The sequence below is a fragment of the Theropithecus gelada genome, chromosome X (genome assembly GCF_003255815.1).
Source record: "Theropithecus gelada isolate Dixy chromosome X, Tgel_1.0, whole genome shotgun sequence".
In the NCBI taxonomy this organism is placed as follows: domain Eukaryota; kingdom Metazoa; phylum Chordata; class Mammalia; order Primates; family Cercopithecidae; genus Theropithecus; species Theropithecus gelada.
This window is the reverse complement of record NC_037689.1, coordinates 117,806,013-117,828,439: the sequence shown is the minus strand read 5'-3', so window position 1 is coordinate 117,828,439 and position 22,427 is coordinate 117,806,013. Positions and strand designations below refer to the sequence as shown.

At 36.8% G+C, this 22,427-nt stretch overlaps 1 protein-coding gene across 4 annotated transcripts in view; it reads left to right on the top strand.

The window, feature by feature from the left end:
• Nucleotides 1-21,905, top strand: part of LAMP2 (lysosomal associated membrane protein 2) — a 42,689-nt gene extending 20,784 nt beyond the window's left edge. For 2 of the 4 annotated variants that reach the window (XM_025372288.1, XM_025372290.1), the window contains exons 5-9: nt 458-642; nt 1,746-1,868; nt 5,492-5,555; nt 6,293-6,457; nt 8,891-11,656. In XM_025372288.1, the coding sequence (XP_025228073.1) occupies nt 458-642; nt 1,746-1,868; nt 5,492-5,555; nt 6,293-6,457; nt 8,891-9,030 (677 nt within the window). In that variant the 3' untranslated portion in view covers nt 9,031-11,656. Of the gene's footprint in view, nt 1-457; nt 643-1,745; nt 1,869-5,491; nt 5,556-6,292; nt 6,458-8,890; nt 11,657-16,678 lie in introns of those variants that run through there. The other 2 variants (XM_025372287.1, XM_025372289.1) reach the window with 2 other exon arrangements.
• The last annotated feature ends 522 nt before the right edge of the window (nt 21,906-22,427 follow it).

Below are 22,427 nucleotides of genomic sequence, written 5' to 3'. Positions count from 1 at the left end.
ATAAATGGTTCATTTGTATTTAAGTCCTTTGATGATTTCTAAGCTTTTTTCTGGTAAACAGTATCCTTCCTTATGGTGGTTGTATGTAGGAATAAAGAACCAAAAAATTTAAGACTTAAATCTCTGAATTTCATATCAGGCAGGCAAAGTTCTTTGGGAATAAAAAGATTTAAGGGTCTGAAAAAGATGAGTATGTGGCCATGTGTGAGCTGATAAAGCATATGGATGTGTCCTGAGTTTGTCTGCTGTGTCATAACTCATATAGATAGTCTGTATATGAAGCAGCAGTTTAAGAACCTCTGCCTAATTTAGTTTCACATATACTAACAAGATATTCTCTTCCCCTAATGTAACCCTTTTGGACTTCTATTATGAGAAATTTTTTTGGTTTTCCCTGGCCTTATGAATTAAGAAAATGTCCACTTTGGTTTCTTTTGTCCCTTTTTGCTTGTTTTAGAGTTCTTGTGTGATGAAGACAAAACTTCAACAGTGGCACCCACCATACACACCACTGTGCCATCTCCTACTACAACACCTACTCCAAAGGAAAAGCCAGAAGCTGGAACCTATTCCGTTAATAATGGCAATGATACTTGTCTGCTGGCTACCATGGGGCTGCAGCTGAACATCACTCAGGATAAGGTATAGGTGTCTATTTTTATCAATACATCCTTTTTGTATTTCATTTCAAATATTCCATATCCTACCTTCAGCCCAAAGGTAGTAGAATGGTTCAGTTTTTTGTTTTGTTTTGTTTTGTTTTTTTGAGACACAGTCTCGCCCTGTCGCCCAGGCTAAAGTGCAGTGGCATGATCTTGGCTCACTGCAACCTCCACCTCCAGGGTTTAAGCGATTCTCCTGTCTCAGCCTTCTGAGTAGCTGGGATTACAGGCGTGCACTGCCACACAAAACTAATTTTTTTGTATTTTTAGTAGAGATGGGGTTTTACCATGCTGGCCAGGCTGGTCTTGAACTCTTGACCTTAAGTGATCCACCCGCCTCGGCCTCCCAAAGTGCTGGAATTACAGGCATGAGCTACCACACCTGGCCTGATTAAGTTTTAAATGGAGATTTTATGTTGGCTTGTTGAACTTTGATTAGTTAGGAGTTACTATAACCATGAAGTGTTAATGTCACTTTCAGGTGTTGTGTTGGCTGGCAGAAAACCTAGCAGTTTAAAGTACTCTTTGGGGTTTAGATTCTATTTGCCATCAGTGGATCAGAGTACAAACAATTGGCCTTTATTTCGGTCAGTTTAAAATATAACCTCTTCACACTTTGATCTGAAATGCAGTGTAGGTTGGCGTACAGGAATGGCACAGCTATCCGTCTCTCCAGCTATTTGATGACTTGGATAGTGTAGATATGCTCAAGTACATGATGGCACTTCTAGTTGCAATGTTCCACTGAGGCTATAGAGGGAGGGAGTGCCAAGGAACAAATCCGATTTCCAGGATCCTGTGACTTAAACAAGCGAGACAGATGGCTCTTGTGCTCCATAAAAATGTGTGTTTTCATTTGGCTCATTACTGTAGAAGCTTTCCTCTTGTTTTTTTTTTTAAGTCATCTGAGTCATAGCTTGAGGACCCACGCCAACTTTGTTTGAAAGTTAAGACACCATGAATTTAAGTATCCAGACAAAAGATTTTTTGTTCTACGCTGCAGTTGGTTTTGGTAGCATATAAGGCTTTGCTGGCCACTTTTATAGCTAACCTGTACCTTTTCCCTTTTTTCTTCTCTTGAAGGTTGCTTCAGTTATTAACATCAACCCCAATACAACTCACTCCACAGGCAGCTGCCGTTCTCACACTGCTCTACTTAGGCTGAATAGCAGCACCATTAAGTATCTTGACTTTGTCTTTGCTGTGGTGAGTAACAGATTTTTCTAAAGTTAGGTTCATTCTCTTAGAAACACATCTGAAAGTCTAAATAATTGCATGGGGAGAGGGGGATATTTAGCTTTATTTTCCAGTTCTACAGTACTCAATTATAAAGTGTAGTCCATTCATCCCTCAGAGTCTGTGCAATGATCTGTGGACTGGACTCTTGCATTAATGTTCACCAAGAGTGGCCATTTTGCCATTATACAGACTCTAGGGTAGGAGCAAGAATTAACCCACATCAAAAAAACACAATTGTCTAATCTATCCATATATAAGTAATTTCCATGATAATTTTTTCTCTGTTATTAGTTAGGTGATGCTCATGTTTTTCTATGATACTATTTTAAGCCATTTGGAGGCTATATTATTTGTAATAGTGTCAGTAATAAAAATAGGTAACATTTATTGAGTACTATGTACAAAGCTCTTTGTAAGTGTGTATATGAATTCATTAAATCAGGACAATTTATAATGGCAGCATTCAGGTTTTTGTTGTTGATCAAGAGCTGAAACCTAAACAGAAGGTTTTGGGTTAAGCATACCTGTTCTACTTCTTGCTAGCATAAATTAATCATTGGGGACCTTTATTTCCACCTTCTCAGAAGCAATTATTATTCCCATAATTTCTTTGAGGGGATGTATGTGTGAACATGTTGTGGCAAATGAGACTGGTGGAATAGAAGATAGCTATAAGTGAGGGAAAATGTTGAACCACCAACTATTCTCAAACTAAAAATATTGTATAATTAGATGAAAACCAATTCTGCTTTTAAATCAGATTACTGTGTTTGGGGATGGGGAAATAATCTCAACATCTGATATATAAAAAGTAGGTATGTTGTTATTTCATATGTGAACTTGGTATTTTGAATCTAAAGCACATTTTTCTCTTTAGAATATATGCTGAGTAATTGAGGATTACATTAAATGCTTACATTTTGGAAAGGTTTACGAAAATCTTCCTTTTTCCAGCATTCAAATAATTCCTCTGTTAAGTACCATGTGACCGGTGAATTACTATTGAAAATGTCTAATTAAACTTGTCCTCTCCATTATGGTAAAAGCAAGCCTCAGGCACATTCTCTTTTAAAGTTACCTCATAGGGGCTGTGGTCAATAAGAAGGAGGAAAGTAGTATTTTGGGTTTATTCCCTTTCAAGTGATTGAGTTTGATCTTTCTAGCTGTGGTAGACTCCTAAAAGGAACGTGATTTCTCTTGACTCTTATATGGCAATGTTTAGTATTTAAGAACTACAATATTTAAGTTACCCAGCAGGCTATTTTAAAATGTAATCCAAAATAGTGACATTTTAATCATGCTACAGGCACTCTGAAAAATCAGAGATACCTGCAATGTCCCCAGAGTTCAGTGGGACCCATTATTGCCTTCAACCCTGTCATGATAGATGCTCCTTAGGAGAATTTATAGAACTTGAGTGCGTGATGTGCAGGCTGCTTTGGTGGGTTATGAGGAAGAAAGCCAGTATTCTTAAAGTGCCCACAGTTTAGTCGTAATGGGAGAAATCTACAAATAATTACCATTTTTGTGAAAGGCCTACATGCCATGACAAGGCTTTTGAACTCGATTCTGTGGGCAGTAGAGTACTGTGGAAGGTGTATATGAAATGGGATGAGTGCCAGACCAGAGAATAGTACAAAGTGCTGCAGGAGAATGGAGGAGGGAGAGGTTAATTCTGGATGGAGGAGAGTCAGGAAGGTTTAATGGCAGAGATGGCATTTGAGCTGGGCCTTTGAGGATGGGTCAGATTTGTATGTAGGGAGATAAGGAGAGTAAGTGGGAAAGTACAGGTTATCCCTGGATAAAGGGCATAATCAAGACCAGCTGGGAGAATGAGGAGTGTTATATGTTTAGTGAAAGTATGGAAAAGTCGTTGGGACAAATTGTGGAGTCTTGAATGCCAAGCCAAGATGTAGCCTAAGTTGAGGAGGGATGTGATGAAGGTGTGAAGTCCTCCTGTATGCTTCCTCCTGAAATTTCTCTCAAGTCTGTCCCCTAGCTTTTAATCCCCATTGCCTTTGCTCTGGGTCCAGTCCACATTACCTCTTGCCTGGACCATTCAAACAGCTCCTGCCTGATTGCTCCTCTTCCTCACCTTCTCCAGTGTTCTACATCAACGTAACCTTCCTAAAGTACATCTCTCCATCAATGTTTCTCTCTTTCTTCCCCTCCCCTCCCCTCACTGGACTCTCGCTCTGTTGCCCAGGCTGGAATGCAGTGGCAAGATCTTGGCTCACTGCAACCTCCGCCTCCTGGATTCAAGTGATTGTCCTGCCTCAGCTTCCCGAATAGCTGGGACTACAGGCACCTGCCAGCACGCCTGGCTGATTTTTTTGTATTTTTAATAGAGATGGGGTTTCACCATGTTAGCCAGGATGGTCTCGATCTCCTGACCTTGTGATCTGCCCACCTTACAGTGTTTCTCTTTTGCCAACAAAGTAACATCTAAAGTCCATGGCTGGGTAGTTCAAGCCCTCTTTTCTCCCATGCAATGCAGCCTGCATTTTCAGCCTTCACTCCCTCTTTATGAACCTTATGTTTCCTTCAGTTCCTTCAGGGTGCTTCCCTCACCCTGTCCTCTATGCACTTCTTGTGAGGTAAGAGAACATAGTAATAATAATTACATAGACTCTGCAGCCATACTTTTTGAATTTAAATCCCAACTCACTGACTACTAACCATGTAGGTTTGGCGGAAGTTACCTAACATGTCTGTGCTTCGATTATTCCCAAAATGGGGATGATAACAGCACCTATTGCATAGGAGTGTTGTAATTACTCAGGGAAGCATCATATGTAAAGTTTTAAGAACAGTGCTGGGCACTTAGTAAGTGCTCAAATGCTAGCATAAAAATTTGAGATTATGCTTATTTTCTAACTACTGTTATTTATGCTGTTGCTCTCTCGAATACCCCTTTTCCTGCTTGTTTCCTAAGAGAATCCTGCCCGGTTCAAAATGCCCCATCACTAAGCTGGCATTACTTTTTCTCCTCCCTTAGTTGGAAGTGATTTCTCTCCTATTTTCATGACTTCTTACTTTCTTTTGTGTAATATGGTTATTTATGTGTTTACCTTGCCTTCCCTGGCATATTGCTAACAGGGTGAAGACGGGATTGAAGTGTGGTTCATTTTGGTAGCTCCTGCCGTACTCGCACTCTGAAATTATTAGAATGACTGGCTGATCAGATGAGTACTTCAGAAAGATAATAACAGTAAAAAGGAAAGATTAGGGCTGGAGGGGCTGAAAGGCAGGGAGCCCACTTAAGAGGCTGCTATGATCCAGGCTGGAGGTGGTGAGGTCTCAGCAAGTGACGGGAGGAATAAAATTGAGGCCATAAATCTTCAAGTGTCTGAAGACTACAAGTGTCACATGACTACACCTGTGCTCCAAAAGTTGGAAAGAATATACAGAGGAAAGGGGTTTCTGTCAGATTATGAGTTCTCTTTTACTTACTTACAGTTTGTTCTACAGCATGGTTTCTTCTTCTGTGTAATAGTGTTAGATTGCTTTTCTTCTGTGGATATTAACTGTATCTGTTATCTGTAGACAGCTGTGATATGTTGATTAACTGGAAGCTCTTTTTCAAACAGAAAAATGAAAACCGATTTTATCTGAAGGAAGTGAACGTCAGCATGTATTTGGTTAATGGCTCCGGTAAGCGAAGCATTGGCCTGGGGAAAAAGACTGTGGGTTACCCTGAAGGATTAGAAATTACAGTGGTCTTATTACCAAATTGCGCCTTATTTAATGAAACAGAAGATGCTATGTAAAAAGTGTGCCTTGATCATACCTTAAAATCAGTAACTTAGAACTATGATGTTCTGTCTTTTTCTGTATCCCATCTTTTCAAAGTATGGTAGATAATAATTAAGGATGTAACTGATTTTTAGACTATAGAAACATCTATAGAAAGGTAAGGGAACCTAGTGATTGTAAGAATTGCTTTTTGTGGGTTGATCTTGTCCCCCAGGCTCCCATGCTTCACTGAAAAACCCTGAGGACTGTTCCTTTTTTTTCTTTTTTTTTTTTTCTTTTTTTTGAGACAGGGTCTCACTCTGTGCCCAGGCTAGACTGCAGGGGTGTGACCACAGCTCAATCCCAGGTTCAAGCCAACCACCCACCTTAGCCTCCCAAGTAGCTGGGACTACAGCTGTGCACCATCATGCCCAGTTAATTTTTTTTTTTTTTTTTTTGGTTTTTTGTATTTTTTGTAGAGACAGGGTTTCGCCATGTTTCCCAGGCTGGTCTTGATCTCCTGGACTCACGTGATCTGCCCACCTTGGCTTCCCAAAGTGCTGGAATTACAGGCGTGAGCCACTGTGCCTGGCCAACTTTCCCATTTTGGATGTTGATAGGATAAGAAGTTACTAACCTGTTTCTTTTCTTTGAAGTTTTCAGCATTGCAAATAACAATCTCAGCTACTGGGATGCCCCCCTGGGAAGTTCTTATATGTGCAACAAAGAGCAGACTGTTTCAGTGTCTGGAGCATTTCAGATAAATACCTTTGATCTAAGGGTTCAGCCTTTCAATGTGACACAAGGAAAGTATTCTACAGGTAAGAATCAAGCAAACTTCATTAATAATTTATGTTCTTATGTTGACTGATAGGTGGCTTTTCCTTTGAATCACAGACATTTAAACGTTGAAATAGAGGAATATGAATTCACCAGAGGTCTCATAGCCTTGAGCAAATTGTACACCTCTATATTTGGCTCATCATTTTGCTCAACCGAGATGTTTTTGTGATCTTAAAATCATTTGCAAAAAAGTTCTTAAAGCTAAAAACTGATAGAAGCTTTAAGTGAGCTTTATTTGAGGTATGGGTTTTAGTTTGTAGAGAAGATGGCACTTGGGAGCGGCAGCTTTGAGCATGTTGCATCTGCTTCCTGAGGCCGTCTTCTCACTGGAAACATTTTCATACCTGAATGAAAGCAGTTTGGTCTGATTTTGTTAAGACAAAAGATAAAAGAGTGGTAGCAAAACCTCAAATATCATGAACTATGTTTTTACAAGCCAAAACGATCTGGAGAGTTTTCAAAGCATGTGCCAGTGTGAATGAGGCTTTTTGAAGATCACTCAGGGCTAATGGTAGTATTTATTAGATTTTTAATGAAACCCTTGTGAAGGGTTCATTATAATGTGTTCATACGAATATGAAAGACATATTTGGCATTATAAGATTAAAATTTGCATGAAGAAAAAAAGCACGTAAAATTCTTTAATTGACTTGTCCTTTTAAGCCCATTACCTAAAATTGGGGGTTTGTGGATCACAACTCTGTTGAGCAGAGCTATTCCAGTCATCCACATACTTTTCAACCATTAATTCTATGGTTTGGAAGGAAATGTGGAAGCTGTGTTTAGAAGCAAATATACTGTGAGCCAGTCGACTGCTTTTGCAGTGGTGTTGAATACCTGGTCTGACTTGGTTAGGCCACAATAAATTGGGCTCTCCACCCTACCATTCTTGTGGTTAAAGACGTTAGTTACACTTTAAAAATATTTTCAAGTATTCATTTTCCCTTTTGCCTGTTTTGCTTATGCACTTCAATTATTTTGATCCTTTACTAGCTTTACTTTTGGACTTTTTATTTGGCTCCCCTTCATTACTCCCCTAATTTTAAGATCAGATTTGTGTTTACAGTTTAAAATCATTTGCAGTATTAGTATCATCACTTCAAGACGGTTTATCTAGTCAACTGTAATAGAGATGAGCTATGCTCTTTCTCTCACTTTGAAACTTTGGTTTTTATGTACGTAGAATTAAAAATATCACCCAAAGAGATATACAACATTTAATACTGATATTGAATGTATAATCTATTCGTGGAACTAGGTTCTTGGCTGTGGGTACCTATAAATACAACACATAGGTAATATTTGACTGTAAGGGAAAGAAATAGAATTGCAATAAGGCAGAAGAGTGTTGATTGGATTTTACTGGATCAGACCACTTTCTAGAAATAGAAAAAAATAGCCCCTTTAGGCTGCCAACCCTGACCAGATAAGAAATGCAGTAAGCACACTCAAATTAGTAAGAGGTCCCAGTTTCTTGACTTTGCAGCCACTAAAATTGTATGTTCTAAGTCATGATCTGCAAACTTTAAAGTTCCAAACAGTAAGTGTTTTAGGCTTTGGGGCCATATGGTCTCTGTCACAACTATTCAACTCTGCTATTGTAGTACGAAAACAGCAACACATAAACAGATGATGGGCTGGGTTCCAATAAAACCTTATTTATGGACACTGGAATTTGAATTTTATATGCTCTCATGAGTCACAAAAAATTTTTTCAACCGTTTAAAAATGTAAAAGCCCTTTTTAGCTCTTGGACCAGATTTGGCCCATGGGCTACAGCTTGCTGACCCCTGACTCTAAAGGGACTCCAGAGCCAGCCTGGCTATTCTCATCACATGGTACCTTCCTGATCCTGTTTCTACTTTCCCAAAAGACATTCATGCTACCACTGAGCGGCTAATCTGGCTATGTAAAAGTGGGCTAGATTAGCTCCCTTAATTTGTGATAAAGTAATACTCCTATTTTGGAAAGGACTTGGAATATAAACAAACATATACGTGTGTGTATATATGTATATGCAAACATATATATCATGTATATAATGTGTGCATTATATATATCATGTATATAATGTGTGCATTATATATCATGTGTAATGTGTGCATTATATATATCATGATATATATATTATGATATGAGCTGTGTTTATAGATGTAAATGAATATGCATGTATTCATATATATGAATATCTACATATATACACATAAACAAATGAAAGAACAAAGTCTTAGAATTTTAATTCTAGAACAGTTCTCCATTTTCTATAGCTTTATCATAAAAATATACCTGTCTTAGTTACTTGAAGTTGATCTTGTAAGAACATTTCTGACTTTTAAATCAACATCTTTTACTTTAGGACATTCTTTTGTGATTATACTCATTATTTGTTACACACTTTTTCTCACCTACAGCCCAAGAGTGTTCGCTGGATGATGACACCATTCTAATCCCAATTATAGTTGGTGCTGGTCTTTCAGGCTTGATTATCGTTATAGTGATTGCTTACGTAATTGGCAGAAGAAAAAGTTATGCTGGATATCAGACTCTGTAACACTAATCAATACGTGATCTCTGTTACAAAAGAAAAAAGCAAGTACAAGTTCCAACATGCAATACTGGTCAATTTAAGGTATATTTAGTTGCAGTCCGGCTCTTTAGAATGGGTGGTGTGGGGGATTTCAAACTTAAACAAAAAACTATCAACTACAAATTAGTTGCCTGACTTTGGTTTCTCCAACCAAGCAATTTAAAACTTATTTTTACAGCAAAAGATGTGCAAAATCACTGAATTATAGGTTCTGTTTTACTGTCTTGAATTAGTATTTCAGTGTTTTCATTTTAGACATTTAGACTAAAAATACACAGTTTAGAAAAAACAATTTTTGAAAAAGAGATTTTTTTTTTTCCCTGCATGTAGTTGAGTTGGAACAACATGTTCTACAGTGGATTTGTACTTGCTCCTTTTGCTCTTTTTTTTGTGATTTTTGTTTGCAGGTTAACTTAGCTACTTTGGCATTGCTGCATATTTGACCTATGAGAGATATACTAGTAGATTTGAACAGGGGCTGGTATTATGATGTTCTTAGCAATAAATGCTTTTCTAATGCTTTTTGAATATATTTGTATTTATGTGGCTGCAATGACAAAAGATACAAAAGCTTTTTAAAATTTAGAGTAGATATTAATCTTATTGTTTAATCCTTTTTTAAAAAAACTGGATATTTCAATCTTTTAAATTGCAAGATACAAGACTATTCCAACAGGGCATTTCAATCCATTTTTTAGGTGCTTTAGAGATAATTGCTTGCCAGTGCCAATTGAGGGCATTAGTACTTTGTGCTCATAAATTGGCCTCTGTATGCAGTACTAAAATTAATGCAGATTTCTCTTTAGCCTTCCAATATTTCTTGTTGGTAGTGATGTATTTTATTATTTTCTTTTTCTTAAGAAATGCCAGTGTGTCCTAGAACCTAGATAACGAAGTGCACTTACATTTATAAAATAACTTGCATCTAGGCTGGGCGTGGCAGCTCATGCCTGTAATCCCAGCACTTTGGGAGGCCGAGGCGGGTGGATCACTTGAGGCTAGGAGTTTGAGACCAGCCTGGCCAACATGGTGAAACCCCGTCTCTGTTAAAAATACAAAAAATTAGCTGGGCGTTGTGGCAGGTGCCTGTAATCCCAGCTACTCGGAAGGCTGAGGCAGGAGAATCGCTTGAACCCGGGAGGCAGAGGTTGCGGTGAGCTGAGATCGCACCATTGCACTCCAGCCTGGGCAACAAAAGCAAAACTCTGTCTCAAAAAAAAAGGCGAAAAAACAAAAACAAACAAACAAAAAAAAACTTGCATCTAACCCAAAAGTCTTGGTCTTCTCTTAATCCATTAAAAAGTTGTTCTTTGTTTCCAGCTTGCATTGATTGCTACAACAGTACTAATTTGGCTTTCACATTTAAATGGTTCTGTGCTAATCAAAACTTTCATTGTTATTATTCGTTATGGTAGAATCATTATTAATTCATGTGCTTTGTGTTCAGTTTTGTGCTCTGAGAGATGCACCAATTGTCAAATTACCGTGCACCACCTAATGTTTATAGGAGAAAGCAAAATACATCAGCTTGATAGTTAACACATCAAATATTTCTTGCTGCTTCTGGGAGAACTTCTTTGGTGTGTGTTGGAATGGCAGAGCAAATATTAAAATTGTTAATATGCAGCCATATATGGAAGGTTCTTTTGGTTTTTTGTTTTTTGGTTTTTTTGGTGGGGGAATTATGTGCCTCCCATTCACTAGAAAATGAGAAAATGTTTGGGTTCCAAAGTATTGATATTGAATGGATCAATACACACACACAGACATATATATATATGCACACATATATAGGCAGTTGCATGCTAGCATGTGTATTTTTATAACAATGTAACTGAGTTATATTGGAATTACAAATATTTTCTGTCACTTAAATTTGCCCTTTATTTAGCCTGAAAACCTTTGTGGCTCAAGATCAGATTCCTGACTAACCCCTGTCTTAGAGCTACAGCGAGCTGCATTACCAGCTTAAAACACTTCTTAAAGATTAAATATAGATGTGATTTTTCAAAATCATATTTTATTTAAACTGTGTTTTAGTGTAAAATTGTTAACCTTATAAGATGGATAATGCGTATAAGAATGTAGGCCTTAACTATTTCACATGAGTCAAAACAAAGCAGCTTTAAAAAAATAATTGGAAGCACAAGTGTGTGGCACTGACTGAATGCTGTTAATATTTCTAAAAGTTTCTACATTCAGATTATATGCCTGATTCATAGTAAAATACCTCTAATAAACACTGTTTTATAGAAAACCTGACTTCAGTGAATATTTTTGTATTTTACACGGGCCAGTTTATACACTGCTATTTACACTATTATTTCCTATAGCTACGTGTTCTTTGTACCTTTTGTAGTTTTATTTGTATTACTGGATTCATACCTTGATGGTAACCCTCTATTTGGTTTTGGGTGTTTTTCATGTTTTAGCATTTGTGTAAAGAAACTGGTCCATGTAAATACTTTCCATGTTTTCTTCCTCAAATGTTTAAACCACTAGTTGATGTATGGTATCTTTAGATATTTGCCTGTCTGTTTACTCAAAATTGCTTCTAAAACAATAAAGATTCTTTTATTTCTTAAGGCAATTTGCTCACATTTTTTCCCGTTGGTTAAAGTCAAGATTTTGTATGCTACATAATGGCAATTTCTTTCAAATGGAAAAACTTTGGAAATGTTTAGAAGTAGAACTAAATTATTTGCAAAATGTTCTGATGTTCTGTCTGTATATTACTATCTGGATGAATGGTCCCATACATAAACCTCGACTGATGGTAGGCAGGCTACAGAATAAAATTCACTTGGGAAGCGTTTTATAAAATATAAAAATAGATTCCAGGCTCCATCCCTAGAGGATTTAACGTAGTAGGTCTAATGAGGAGAGAGAGAGAGAGAGAGTGCGTGTGTGTGTGTGTGTGTGCGTGCGTGTGTGCATGTGTGTGTGTAAGCTCCCCTGCTGAACCTGATGCATAGTCAGTTAGGGAACCAGTGATCTAGAATAGTTATTTCATCATAAAAGCTTCAGAGTATCTCTCTGTACATTTTTCTCAATTCCTAAGTTGAGGTTGATATTTAATATCTCTACATAGTAGCTTTACATTGCAGCCATACATATTGAGCTATTGATCTGAACCAACATAGGATTGTGTCCAGTCTCTCTCTTACTTAGATCACCCTAAAATACTTGAGCCTTCCAGTTTCCATATACGAATAGTTTCCTAGTCACCTTACTATATCACATAAGAAAACTTAGCAATATAGGTGGTAACTTTTCTCTGAATTACCCAGTTAAGCCATGTGAACGCCAGTTAGTCATCACGGCTGCAAACTCTGCAGTTAACTACCATTGTCTTTGGCCAAGTTGTTTAACTTCTAGTGTCTCAATTTCTTCATCCAGTGGGTGGGGACTTTAAAATCCTGCTCATTTCTTTGAATGATAATTTGAATTTCAGAGGAATGCATCTTAGTATTTCATACATCTTAGTATTTTAGAAGGAATCTGATAGGAAGCTACTTGTTACGTATCAAGAACATACTATAAGTTCAGTGTAAAATGTACCGCTTAAGTTTCCTGCAGTCTTTCAGTAGGAATTCTTATAAGACTCAGACATTTTTAAGATTATAGTATTTCATCTGTTTATTTAGATAGATAATGTTAACTTGTCTTGGGCTCATCTTCCACCCATCTCCTTTTCTTTTACCCTGGTAGCTAACTTTCTGCGTTAATAATTACCATTTCTTGTCCTTGAAACTGGTATACATTTTCATGATACTGAGTAGCTTCACGAATCTTTTCAGATGCATGTGATTTACTTAACACAGTTTGATTATAGATATAAAATGTATATAACAAATAAGATGTCACCTAAGAATGTGCTTCTTAATGTTGATTCTTCCAAAAAGAAGTTTTGATTCAATTGTTTTTTTGTTTGTTTGTTTTGTTTTGTTTTGTTTGAGATGGAGTCTCGCTCTATTGCCCTGGCTGGAGTGTGTGTAGTGGTGCGATCTCAGCTCACTGCAACCTCCGCCTCCCAGGTTCAAGCAATTCTTGTGCCTCAGCCTCCCAAATAGCAGGGATTACAGACAAGTGCCACCATACCTGGCTACCTTTTGTATTTTTTTTAGTAGAGATGGGGTTTTGCCATGTTGGCTAGGCTGGTCTCGAATTCCTGACCTCAAGTGATCCGCCTGCCTCGGCCTCCTGAAGTGCTGGGATTATAGGCGTGAGCCACTGTGCCTGGCCTCAATTGGTTTTTAAGAGAAATTGTATTAGTTTTTGTTGTATACCTCAGCTTTCCAGTTCTTGTGTTGAAAATTGTATTTGAAAAATGTCTGAACTGGTAGAAAATTGAAGATTAACAGCATTTTTAATCTACATGAAACTTCTTATTGAAATTTTAGTGGCCATGGAACTTTTTAAACTTTAAAAATCTTTATTGCTTCTGTGGCTATTAAATTCTTCTGCAAATACACTTTTCTTTTCCCCAGAAGCATTTTCAATATAGTGTTAAGTATACATTAGGCAAGTAGATCAGGTCAAAATGACTTATAGGATGAGATTTTCTTTTCTTCAGAATGTGATCCCATTAAAGTTACTGTTTTACCAAAATTTTTTCCATTAACTAAAGAATTTTTAAAGGTTGAATTCATACAATCAGTTATTATAAATTAATATTTCACATACTAATTGAGAGCATTTTAAGTAAGTGACAGTATCTAGAAAGATCTTTGTATTAGCGGAATTGCCTTTTTGAGCTACTCTGGGAATATTTGTCTTACATGAAAGCCTTATTGGCAGTATTTATGAAAGTCGTTTCAGTACTAGGTCAAATACCCAATTTGGGAAAGAGAGAACTATGAGTCTGTTGCCAGAATAAGAAATTAATCTACTAATGAATCTTTTAAAAACCAAGTTATATTAAACCCACGGCATAATACTTTATGGTACATGTCACCTAATAGTTTATGGGCTGGGTGGTAATTTGGGAAATTGTAGGGGAGGTGCTAACTGGGGACTCTTAACACCATCTATTCACAGGTCACATCTAGCAACCTCAGCTATCTGGATTCTTAACAGAACCAAGAAGCAAGTAAAAAAAATAATTGAACTGGCAGCCAAAGTCAATGTTAGAAAAGTTCATAAACTCCAGGGTTGCATTTTGTTCCTAGTTATTGCCCCAGAGGCTAGTAGGGGGTGGGTGGAAAGCTTGGCACATTTCTTGAATGCAAGCACAATCAGAATTGCCATGCAGCCTATTTGTCCTATCTTTGATACAATTCTAATAAGCTTAGTTATCTGATTTATCAGTCCCTAATAGACTACAAGCTAGGCAGAGAACTAGGGCAACAAGACACAGGAAATGGGAAATAGAAGTAGCAGTTAACATCCTTCCTGCAAGTGTATCCATCTGTATCGTTCCTTCCTCCTCTCCAGTCTCAGAGTAGGTTTTCTTTTCCTGGTTAAACTGAGGCAAACAGTTATGTCATCAAGGCCCATTTATATCTCTTTTCCCATTACTGAGTGACCCCAGATTGTTATGTATTGAGTTCTTATGTCTTATGCTTTTGGAATCCCATTTCTCTTGCCTTGTAGGAGAACTTGTACCAAAGCATCTTCTGTCGATTGCTAGTGGCTCTTTCCCTCATCCTATTTAAGTTCTTCTAACCTGAAGCTATCCTTTCTTATCCCTATGTCCCCCTTCTAATTACCTCCCTTTTGTCCTGTCTTAATCATTCTAAACTTCTCAAAATGAGTATTCGTTACCCTGCCCAAGTTCTTGATGTCCTAACCAATCCCTTCCCATTCCCTCTTAAACCTGCAGCAATTCTACTCATATCTCCCACCCTTCATATTGCTAGAGGCAATGGACATGTTTCAAAGCTCTCTAATATTATTTGCTGTCTTTCCACCCTAACTGAAACTTTCCATCCTTGGCTTCTCTGGTGCCATTTTCTACCTGCCCTTTTACATCTTTTTCCTACTCCATTGTCTATTCCACAGGTATTGGTGTTCCCAAGGGTTTTTGTCTCTGGTCCTCTTTTTATTCTACTTCCCCTTACTGAGAAATGTTCTTGCCCCGTGTTTTAACTACCACTTAGGTTCATATAGCCACTTGGTTACGACATAGTCTTTTTTTTTTTTTTTTTTTTGAGATGGGTTCTCGATATGTTGCCCAGGCTGGTCTTAAACTCCTGGGCTCAAACAATTCTCCCATCTCAGCTTCCCAACTAGCTAGGACTGTAGGTGTAAGCCACCGTGCTCAACTAAGGACACGGGTATCTTAAATTCACATATCCAAAACTGAGCATCTCTCTCTTCCACGTATCCTTTTCGCCCCCTGTTCCATATAACTACAAAAAACTGAAATGCATATATTCTTCCTCTTTTATAGACTAGCACCAGCATCTACATAATCAGTCAAGTGTGGAATTGGAAACCATTCTATTATCTCCTCCTCCTACATCCCCTACATCCATTTGGCCAATTTTGCCTTCTAATTTGATCTCCAGTCTGTACCTTCTGCTTTTCTTCTGCACTTCATTAATCCAGCTCAGGACAATATTATTGGTTACCTGGACTCTAGTGATAGACATGCCCCCTACCTTACTACCTCCATCTGCCATAACTTCTGAAATGAAATCCTGCCTAATATCCTGTTGCTGAATTTTTTTTTTTTCATCAGGATAAGGCCAAACTACCTAACAGCATATAGGACCTTTGTGACCTGGGTCCCTGTACACTTTTTCTGCCTTCTGTCCAGCGAAAATACCTTTGATCCATTGTTCTAGCTATGCCAACCTGCTTGCGTTTCCCTTGAAGTGCTGTGTCTTTTTACTCTCCATATTTTTGTCTGTGCTATTTCTTATACCTGGAATGCCCTTCCCCCATTACTTGCATCGTTAATTCCTATTCATCCTTAAAATCTCAGCTGAAGTGTCACCTTTTCAAAGTGTGTCTTATGTAATAAGGCTGAGCTTGAGTGTGCCTCTGAAATTTTTCCATGGCACTTTGTGTTGCCTGCTCCTACCACAACACATTTTGAAATTACAACCACTGATTTTTCTTGTCTGATTCTCACACTAGGACTGAGCATCTTGAGGCAAAGAGTTATGTCATCAGGGCCCGCTTATATCTCTTTTCCCATTAGTAAATGACCCCAGATTGTAATGTATTGAGTTCTTATGTCTGCTTTGTATAGTTGTTCATTCAGTGAGTTAATATTTAACAATCTGCAATATTTGAAGCACTGTGCTTCTTCGACATCATAACAGTTTGCCTCTGAAAGCTCACGGCCTGATCATCAAGGCAAGGCTAATTATATTTGTTCATTATGTTCTGTTTAAGAAATCTGGGAAGTATGTGACCATGTTGTACATTTTTCATCCAAAATGAGTGCATTTTTACTTGGTACTTAAAAGTGTATTATTTGGTTATTTGGGAAATCAGTTTTGTGGAATATCTCATTTGCTGATAATGCCAATGACTTGTTACCTTGGTATAAAAAAAAACAAAATATGTGTGTTAGGAAGTACTGTCATTTTACCCAAAATACACAGATTTGAAAGTTTGTCACTGTTTCTGTTCTCAATTGTCCTTTCTCCACATCTAGCTCAAGACTGCAGTGCAGATGACGACAACTTCCTTGTGCCCATAGCAGTGGGAGCAGCCTTGGCAGGAGTACTTATTCTAGTGTTGCTGGCTTATTTTATTGGTCTCAAGCGCCATCATGCTGGATATGAGCAATTTTAGAATCTGCAACCTGATTGATTATATAAAAATACATGCAAATAACAAGGTTTTCTTACCTCTCAGTTGTTGAAACACTTTACTTCTTAAAATTGATATGTTGAAACTTTAATTATTTTATCAATCCCAGCATTTTGATATCAGTCTTTATTAATAAAACCTGTTCTCTTTAATCAGCTTACAATCCAAAGTGTCATATTTACTGGTCCTGGAGACAAACTTGTTCAAAGGAATATCGATGTGCAATGTTTTAAAGTCTATCTTAAAAAGCCTTGGCCAAATTTTGATCCTAACTTTGAAGTATGCATTGAACTTATTAACATGGCCATTATAAGAATAAAATATATAGTTGTGTCTTAATGGAATTAATAAATATCATTTCACGACTGGTATTCTGTTTCAGTGTATAAAGACTATAGTGATTTAAACTCATCAATGTGCCTTTGTATAAAGTTCATTAAATAAATGTTGATGTGGTATAAATGCCCATCAGATGTGCTTAAACTTGGTTTTCAGTTGAATAAAGTAGAGAATGTCCTCAGGACCATCAGCATTTTAAAGGTTATGTGACTTCTGCTGATTTCTCTGAGTTTAAGTTAAGCATGAAGTTAGTACCTCAGGCTTGTGATTTTTTCCCTAGGGGTGATACAGACCCAAGAGGCTACAACAGAACTTAAACTGGCTTCATAATTAGAGTTTTTAAGAGAATTGTTTGTTTTTCAGCAATATAGACTGAAAAGATTCAAGCATATTTAACCACTTGCTTTTTTGTTTCTTGTTTTGTTCTTCTTTGGATGCCTGATTAGTATTGAAAGATAGAAATATTCTATGAACTAATTAGGACAGATTGTGTTGTGTTTCTCTACCTCATCTTGTTGATCTCTGGAGCATTAAAATCTATTTAGTGTTGTCATCAGAGTGGTACTTATGAAATGTAAGCTAACAGCAATCTCAGAAGGGAGGCAGTGAAGCAATAGCAACTAGGCTCTTGTTTCTTCAAGATGGCCCCTGTGGGACAGTGCATAGATAGGGTTGTAAAGAGAAGCTGTTGGCATTAAAATGAACTAGATAATCAGCCCTTGTTGAAGCATATTCCGTGGTATAAGAGTAGCACAGATATGAAATATAGATAAAGAAGGAAGATTAATAGACTAGAAGACTTTCGCGTTGAAGTATTATTAACCCGTTGTATGTATATATGGGCATGATCAAAGTTTCTATAACTTCTATACAGTGTATCTTGTTACCCAGCTCTCAGTCTTTGAGAGCTTTCAGTAAAATATAGTAAGTTCTTTCAACATAGGCTAATGTGTGGTTACTGAAATGAGTGTTATGTACTCAGAACCGTAGCAACATTTTTATGAATGGCAAAAGTACAAGAGGAGGAAAAGTTAAAATTAGAAGAAAAGTACAAGTCATTGCTTAATCATAAATCACACCAGATAACACATTTTGTTAATTTCGTTAGCTATTACTGGAAATGACCTTAACGATTATTTACAGAAAGGGGAGTGAAATTCATTGAGGTTCCATATCAAGTGGGCAACAAAACTATTGTTAGCATTTTGATAAAAATTGCCCCTAATGAAATCTAGTCACTCAACAGTAAAACAACAGCTGGTTTACACTTGAAATTTTGAGATCAGAATTGGGCACTTTGGGCTTCCATACTATGTTTTGCTTAAGTTTTTTTTTTTTATACTAATATGGACTTTTTCAATAGTAATATACCAAAACACTCCTATTTTAATCTCTGTTTGCTACTTCAAAACCTAATCCTTCTCAGATGGGACCATGAGTATAAGAGGAAAAGAGACGAGAAGGAACACTTGTTGACCTCCTGATGTGTATCAGGTGCTTTAGAAATAAAATTGTATTTAATCCTCAATTTCCTTATGGGTATTATCCCCCTCTTACACATGAGGAAAGTGAGGCCCAGTTTGAATAACTTGCCCAAGGTCCTTTGGCTAGTACTGGAAGGAGTCAAGATTTAAACTCAGTTCTGTCTGAATCCAGAACTCAAAATCTACATTGCACATGTTGCTTTCCTGGTGGTTCGGTGGAATGGACTGCAATGAATTAAATACTGCTGTTATTCTTCCAGGCCACTGCTCAGCTAAAAGTAATTGTGTATAACCTGATAGCTACCTAATGCCTATGCAAAAAAAAAGTATATACTGCATTCTTGATCCTAAGTCTTTTTTAACTTATATTTTATTACTTATACAGAATTCTTATTTATACTTTAGTTATAGGTATAACAAAGGAGAAAGAGAGTAGGGAAATACACAGGCAGTGGTGTTAAGTGAAGATGATGGCTCCTTAACCCAGTGTCATTAGATAATCAAACCTAAAGTCTTCCCACATTAGGCAAGCACAATTCTCTATTTTGGGCCCTTCCTATTCTTCCCTTACCTTCTGCTTTTTGTACTGAGGAATTTCGTGTGCTTTTAAATAAAGCGATAATGAGATATTGAGCAAATAAAATAGAGGTAATGCTATAAAAGACTAAGCTATGTACACTTTAAAAATGCTTGTTTCTCGCATGCTTTTTACTGCTTAATTGCATTCTTTACTAATTTCCTTTCCTTGCTGTCTGTTCTTTTCTAACAGCTGAAGAATGTTCTGCTGACTCTGACCTCAACTTTCTTATTCCTGTTGCAGTGGGTGTGGCCTTGGGCTTCCTTATAATTGTTGTCTTTATCTCTTATATGATTGGAAGAAGGAAAAGTCGTACTGGTTATCAGTCTGTGTAATCAATTAAATCTAGTGGGGGTTTTTTTGTTTTGTTTTGTTTTCAGTTAGAAGTTACGTTTCCATTGGCTAAAAGCCAGGACATGCTGTGCAATAGATTGTTTAAGATATGCAGACAAACTTAAGTGAGTTGCTAGCTAACTTGGGCATGAGTACACTTATTTAAGACAAAATATATTAGGACCAATTTTTTTGTTTTTTTTCTTCCTTTGTTAAAGTATAATTAAAAGAAAAATTGTGGCTTAGAATTTTTTAAGTAAGTAATTATTTTAAGCCCCTGGATCCAATTATGAAAGCATTTTTACTGATGTGTAATTTTATATGTTACAGTTACTTATATTTTACTACTTTGATGTTATTTGCAAAATCAAAGGTGTTAAAGAATTTAACTTGCTTCAGGAAATAAATTCAAGAACATAATGGATTCATTTTCATTAGTGGCAGAAACGAAATTTGGTTCATGATAAGACTTCCTTTCCCCACCTCCTGATCAGCATTATTTAAATCTGTATTTTTTTGGTTAAGAAAGAAATGGCTTCATGATATCGTATTTAATAGTAAAAGTTTGGCTGTTTTCTTCATCACTGTTAATAGCTACTACATTTTAACAAGGAAATTTCTTTCTTTTTTTTTTCTGGAGTTTGGAATATACTGATTATCTCAGACTTGACATTTATACTGAAGGATGAAGTAAGACCTTCAGCTTTTTTTAAAAGGTGTTGATTTGGAACACCTGTATGGGTTATGGTTTATTAAGGTTGTGGTTTAGAAAGTTTTTTCCCTCAGAGCCTTAACTTGTTAAGAAGGTTCATTTATCCTGCACTGAAAACAAAAACTCTATATACTTTGTGTGCCTCCTGCACTCTCCCATTCCCTACATGAATATGCTCTAGTTGATATTTTTAATATATTGATTTCTTTTTTCTCACAGCAACAAGTGCTTACTCTAGAGGTTAGTGGGCCCTGATATGTCATCAGTCAGATGCCTGCCTAGCCAAAGCTGGACCAAGATTATTCTGTACATTTGTTGATCTTGATGTAGACTTATATCCCTGTAGGGACCGCTAATGGCTCTGGCTTCTGGAGTAAGGTACTAGAGACTGCTCATCCCCGTGTCTGCTTGATTGGTTCAGCTGTTCAATTGCCCTTTTATTTGGAAGCACAGTGTTGAAGTTGTCTGGGGTTCAAATGGCTGCTTTGTACACCTGTCATTAGTGTAAGGCAGATGTTTATTTTATCAAGCTATTTTATCTCTATGTTTAACTAAAAACAAAAGTTCCCAAAGATCTGCCTTCACTTCAGAAAATATTTTTTGGATTAAAAAAATTAAGCCTAAACCTTAAATAAAGTGAGTTGGTTATTCAATCCAAGGATTAAGTCCCAATCTACCTCTCAGCACAATGCAGAAGCTCACCACTGTATTGCTGCCATTAACTCATGCCAGAACCCTTTGCCAATAACTGGAATTACAAAATTTTGTTAAAGAAAATTTATCAAGATCTTTCTTTACTGCCTTCTCTATATGTACATCTCAAAAACATGTACATCTCAAAAACTGGAGTAGAAAGTTAGATTGCTCAATTACAACTCCTCTAGAACTCTATAGCTCTGACATGCAGATTCACACTCTCCTCTATTTGCTAAGTATGTAAAGAATGTTTTCTTTTAAAGTGTTCTCTTTTGAGAACAACTGCTCATTTGTTGTAAAAGCATTTGGTTAAATTGATGGCATCATAAAAAACAGTGACTTCATTTCAATACATATTTTTGAGATGATTGTCTAGAAGCCAGATTAATTAAATCCAGCTTGTGACCTTGCTAAGCATATAAATTGGAAATTCAGATACATTCAAAATTATGGGTTCATTTAAAAGTGTTCTACCTTTTGGGTATGAGACTAATATCACTAATTCCTCAATAGTTATCGTGGCTCTATCTTAATTAATTAGAAAATATGTGTGTTTAATTCTTTGAGAATTAAAATACAGAATATGAACAGAGGGTTAAAAACTGCTTCAACTCCAATAAGATAAAGGAAGCTGAAAATCTATGAGCTGAGTGTTTAATTAGCTTTGCCTACTGGGTTCATTTTTATGTCAGTACAACAGTGGATCAGACAGTACGACTTTGAACTGGTGAATGTAAAGAATTGTTTTTCACCTAAGCTGCTTTGGAAGAACTGATGCTTGCTGCTAACTAAAGTTTTGGATGTATCAATTTAGAGAACCAATTACTACCTGCAAAATAAAGCATACTGTGGTACTTCTGTTTGATCTAGTATGTGTGATTTTAGATTGATGGATTAAAAATTAATAAAGATCATACATTTCATGCCACTATGGATAACCTCATTTTTATTCTATATGCTCAGCCTTAAGAGCTTAGAGTTAATTGTATAACCTAAGTTCCTTAAATTCTAGTCTCTTGGATTGTCAACAGGAATCATAGGATCTCATGGATCTGCAACTTAACCAAGTCCTGTCATTAGGAAGGCACTAGTACAGAACCTTTAGTACAGACACCTCAGATAGGGGGACCTACATAGTCATGGAAATTGCAAGAAAACATCAAAAACAAAATACGGAAATCTAACAAATGTAAGAACATCTTAACAAATGTACTTTCAGCGTATGTCTGTCTGCATTGATGAACTGTACTCATTGTTGAAGTTCATTTCATTCTGAGTGAGATATACCTCAGGGATGTGGCGGGGCAAGGGGAGGAGCTATCCATTTTCTGAATTTCCTTTAAATTCCTTACAATCCAATCTAATGCTCAATTTTTATATAATTGGATAAAACGACAACACATACATAAACATACTCATTTTTACATAAGAGGTATTTTTGGTGGGAGAA